The following is a 5000-nucleotide window of genomic DNA, read 5'->3' as shown; positions in this document are numbered from 1 at the left end:
TAACAATACAATACACAACCTAGGCTCTGTAAACTGGTATGTGAACAAAGGGGGCCCACCCACAGTTGCTAGCAATATGCCCATTTACAGAGCCTAGGCTGTGTATTAACACTGGATTATTTTTTCAGATCATCAGGAGATATTCACTGATCTTGACAAAAAAGTGATTTGACAACAAGCGTTCTCCAGAATCACTGACTGCACCTTTAAGAAAAATGTATTATAATTTGCATGTTTTTAGTTAAGCCATACACACCATCACAGTATTCTACTTACATTGACTGACGTGTCCAGTGTGAGCTTGTTTAGCTCGGGCTTCATCATGTCACAGGAGCGGCAGTTTGGATCTGACAGCGTTTGATTGATGCGATCCCTGACAGCTGTGAGGTTGCCTTGGATACGGTCCACATCAGACTCTAGCCGTGCCAACGACGAGTTCAGATGGTTCAGCTCAACACTGGTGTTCAGCGTCTCTGAGGACGGACAGAAATATTAGACAGTGTTTGTAATATTGTTTTTTACTATGCCAGCTGTTGTTCTCAGATATTAGACAGTGTTTGTTTATAATATGTTTAGTATAAAGGTGCTCCGAGGAACTTTCTGTGTGTGTTAATTCTAGCACCCCCCTCTGGATAAAAGCGGTAGTGTTTTTACTACGCCAGCTGTTGTTCCCAGATATTAGACAGTGTTTACAGTATGTTTAGTTTAAAGGTGCTCCGAGGGACTTTCTGTGTGTGTTCATTCTAGCACCCCCTCTGGATAAAAGCCGTGGTGTTTTTACTACGCCAGCTGTTCTCAGATATTAGACAGTGTTTACAGTATGTTTACTTTAAAGGTGCTCCGAGGGACTTTCAGTTGGTGTTCATTCTAGCACCCCCTCTGGATAAAAGCGGTAGTGTTTTTTACTACGCCAGCTGTTGTTCTCAGATATTAGACAGAGTTTACAGTAGCCTATGTTTACTTTAAAGGTGCTCCGAGGGACTTTCTGTGTGTGTTAATTCTAGCACCCCCTTTGGACATAAGCGGTAGTGTTTTTTACTACGCCAGCTGTTGTTCCAGGGTGAGCGTACCCATGACAAAGGCATGTAATATATAAATTTGGCAATATCTAACTTATTATGCTCAACATTGTATTTCGTCAATATTATCGAAATTTCCACTTTATTTTTGACATTTGGACTTTATTTTCTAAGTGCATTATGAAAAATAAACTCCTAATTTTTCTCTCCCATAGAAATCTGTTAGTACTATTAAAGACAAACAACAATTCAAGACCTGACTATCAAACATCTCAGTGCCTAGTGATGTGAGCATAGCCTGGCACCGCCCGCCTACCTACTTCTGCTCAATTTTCATTTCCCTTCAGTACAAATCAAGTGAAGTACGATGGTCTGGTAGGACCAGGCTAAATGAAGTACGATGGTCTGGTAGGACCAGGCTAAAGTGAGCAACTATGTGATGAGGAATGTCCGTGAAAAAAGGACACAACACACAAGCAAGTCTCAACATGTCAAGGTACAAAAAAAGTTTAATACTAGTCTGTTAACGGGAACATTTAAGTTAATAGTCACACAATACACAGTTGCGTGATGACACTTTGATTGACTGATTGATTTTATTTTATTTGTGTATGGACATGACAATGACATTGGACGAACCAGATTAATAAGTGTATACTTCTTCCTGCTCCTTTTCAGGCATATCTCAGCAATACAGATAATTTGTTTTCTTTTATTTATTTTTTTGTGAAAACATAATTTGTTTATTGTATTTCCATGCTTTTCATTTTGTTTTGTATGTTTGATATGTCTGAAATAAATTGAATCAAATCAAATCAAATCAAATCAGATGCGATGTTTTCAGTGTATTAGCATAAATGCTAGTTTACAACACCTGTCCACAGGAGGCTTTTAAAAACAACAAAATAAACAAGTCAAAACAAAAACAAGATCAAATACTGATAAAAACTGACAATTAAAAGAGTAAAAATGCAGAATACAATGGAGTACAGAGCAGCAATATAATGAGTCAAATATATATATAGGATACGTAGAGTAAAACAAAGGCAGCATGATCAAACAATACACCAGTTGTAAATTATTTGTGTGAGCACTTTGATCTTGATCTTGTCTTGTTTTGATCTTGTTTGATTTTATCTTATCGTGTTTTATCTTGCTCAATCCTGTAAAGCACAGACACTTGGCTCAGTCCGACTAGTTTAATGTGGTTTATGTATTTTAATCTTGCCCCTGTAAAGCACTTTGAGTGGCCTTGTGTTTGAATTGTGCTATAGAAATAAACTTGTCTGTTAACTGGAACATTTAAGGTAATAGTCACACAATCATCCACAGCCTCAGGCCCAAACAGGACAGGGTACATGGTAACACCTTATATTTTCACTTTTATATTTTACTTTATACTGTCTATATGGTATGGAAAGTGAAGCCCACTGAGGGAAATACAAATATACAATAAAACTGATTTGATTTGATTTACCTTGGTCCAGGAGTCTGACTGACTGCAGTGCCGGGTCTAGGGTTCCTCTGAATCCTTTCTGGATCTCCTTTCCCAGCTGAGGCCCAATGTCTGACACACAGAACAACCGGCATCAAGTTAACAGGAGCTCTGAGCAACATATTATAGGATTAGTTTGAACTAAATCGACAAGTTCAAACCAGAGTATGAGCGAGCCGAGCAAATGAGGTAAAAGTGAAATAAAGCTCCGATGTGTAAAATACAGATAATCATTTTGGAGAGAATTAAAAGCCAAACATGAGTAATTTTGTGTGTGTGTGTGTGTGTGTGTGTGTGTGTGTGTGTGTGTGTGTGTGTGTGTGTGTGTGTGTGTGTGTGTGTGTGTGTGTGTGTGTGTGTGTGTGTGTGTGTGTGTGTGTGTGTTAAAGACATTAAAGGTGGAGTCAGTGATTCTGGAGAACGCTTGTTGTCAAAATCACTTTTTGTCAAAAATCAGTGAATATCTCTGCACAATTCACTACCTGTCCGAAATGTGTATGCGCTGAAAAAAATCCAGTGTTAATACACAGACTAGGTTCTGTAAACGGACATATTGCTGGCTATGCTGGTCCCCTTTTTGTAACATACCCTTTGTTTACATACCAGTTTACAGAGCCTATAGGCTTTGTATTAACACCAAGTTTTCTTTCAGCACACACACACTGACAGGTAGCAGATCGCGAGGAGATATTCACTGATTTTGACAAGAAGTGATTATGAAAACAAGAACCTTATTATACAACCCCATTTAAAAAAATACTGAACTATCTATCCCTTTAAATCACGCGATGAGAACAAACACCGTATCACATCAGTTAGTCTGAACAAGGCGGTTCCTTTATATTTTACTTCACTAGTTCCCTAAACTCACCATCTAGGTTCCTCGTCACCTCATTCACTTAACAAAGGTCAGAGTAGGCAGCGTTGCAAAGGGCATTTAGCTAACAAGAGCAATGCTGTTAAGAGCTTAATAAGAGAGGAAATTATTATTGATGCCGCTACTTATTTTTTATATTTTTACAAATTTTTATTTTACTTTATCTTGTACTGTTGCTGCTCTGTTGCTGTCTTGATGTTTTTTGTTTTTGTTTTGTTTGCTTGGTTTTGGTAATTGCTTTCTTTTTATATATATATATTTTTTTTTTTATATTTTTTTTTTGTTTTATATATATTTTTTGTTTATATGTAACCTGGAGAGGTCACTCGATAAGCCCATTCGGGTTTCTGACCTCTCCAGCACATACTCTTTTAATCTTTACATGTGTTAATGTATTTGTTGAGTGTGTTGAGTGTGTGCAAATAAATAAATAAATAAAAAATGTGAATGTTGAGGAACCAAGCCTAAGAATTCTACTCTTGTGTGCTGGACAACAAGGTGTAACAAAAGTGATTCTGATTGTAATATGAAGTGGTCATTCTGATGCTCAAGTGGAGAGGGAGAGAGTATGAAAACCACTTTAAAGGTGGAGTCAGTGGGGGCGCCTTTTAGCTCAGTTGGTAAGGCGTCCCCCCCCCGCCCCCGGGCCGGGCCCAGCAGCAGACCCGGGTTCGATTCCGTTCTCTGCATGTCACTCCCCTCTCTGCCCCATTTCACCTCTGTCTCTCTGCACTATCAAATAAAGCATAAAAATGCCCAAAAAATATCTTTAAAAAAAAAAAAAAAAAAAAGAGTCAGTGATTCTGGAGAAATGCTTGTTCATAGGTGAATATCTCCTCTCGACCCACTAGCTGTCCATACTGTGTGTGCGCTGAAAAAAAATCCAGTGTTAATACACAGCGTAGTAAACAGACATGTTGCTAGCTACGGCGTGGGCCCTTTGTTTACATGCCAGTTCACAGAGCCTAGGCTGTGTATGTACTAGTATCCGTGTTCTTACCGTCTAGGTTCCTCGTCACCTCGTCAACGGTTTTGAAGCTTTCTCTCGTCACATTGTGAACCTCCTAGAGATCGGCGGTTGGAAAAACAAACACACACACACTGTGAGGCAGTAACAGGTGACATACAGTATCAGAGGTGTGTGTGTGTGTGTGTGTGTGTGTGTGTGTGTGTGTGTGTGTGTGTGTGTGTCTGTGTGTGTGTGCGTGCGTGCGTGTCTGTGTCTGTGTGTCTGTATCTGTGAATCTGTGTCAGTGTGTGCGTGCATGTGTGCGTCTGCGTGCGTGCGTTTGTGTGTGTGTTAAAAACAAACTGCTTTCAACGTGTGTTCGTAGTTTGTGGTTTCACATACATGGCCGAGTTTCAAGGACTGATTACGTGAGCTAGTCACACACGGCAACGTTTGCCTACCAACATGACAGTCTTTTCCCATCTAGCATTTTTTTAAACGTCCCTTGTATCTTGAGATAAGGGTGTGTGTGTGTGTGTGTGTGTGTGTGTGTGTGTGTGTGTGTGCGTGCGTGTGTGTGTGTGTGTGTGTGTGACTTAAGATAGATAAGGGTCCTATTGACACTGTCATTAGTCAGTGGAATAGCTGGAGAATGCAGGA

At 39.6% G+C, this 5000-nt stretch overlaps 1 protein-coding gene across 2 annotated transcripts in view; it reads right to left on the bottom strand.

Annotated features, from left to right (window-relative positions):
* Positions 1–5000, bottom strand: part of prom2 (prominin 2) — a 42712-nt gene that overhangs the window by 22601 nt on the left and 15111 nt on the right. For both annotated transcript variants that reach the window (XM_080037377.1, XM_080037376.1), the window contains exons 7-9: positions 4392–4455; positions 2497–2586; positions 277–473 (exon numbers count right to left, since the gene is read on the bottom strand). In XM_080037377.1, the coding sequence (XP_079893503.1) occupies positions 277–473; positions 2497–2586; positions 4392–4455 (351 nt within the window). The remainder of the gene's footprint in view (positions 1–276; positions 474–2496; positions 2587–4391; positions 4456–5000) is intronic.

This window comes from Ammodytes marinus (genome assembly GCF_949987685.1).
Source record: "Ammodytes marinus genome assembly, chromosome: 11".
NCBI lineage: Eukaryota > Metazoa > Chordata > Actinopteri > Uranoscopiformes > Ammodytidae > Ammodytes > Ammodytes marinus.
The sequence above is the reverse complement of the archived record's forward strand: the minus strand, read 5'-3'. Positions and strand labels throughout refer to the sequence as shown.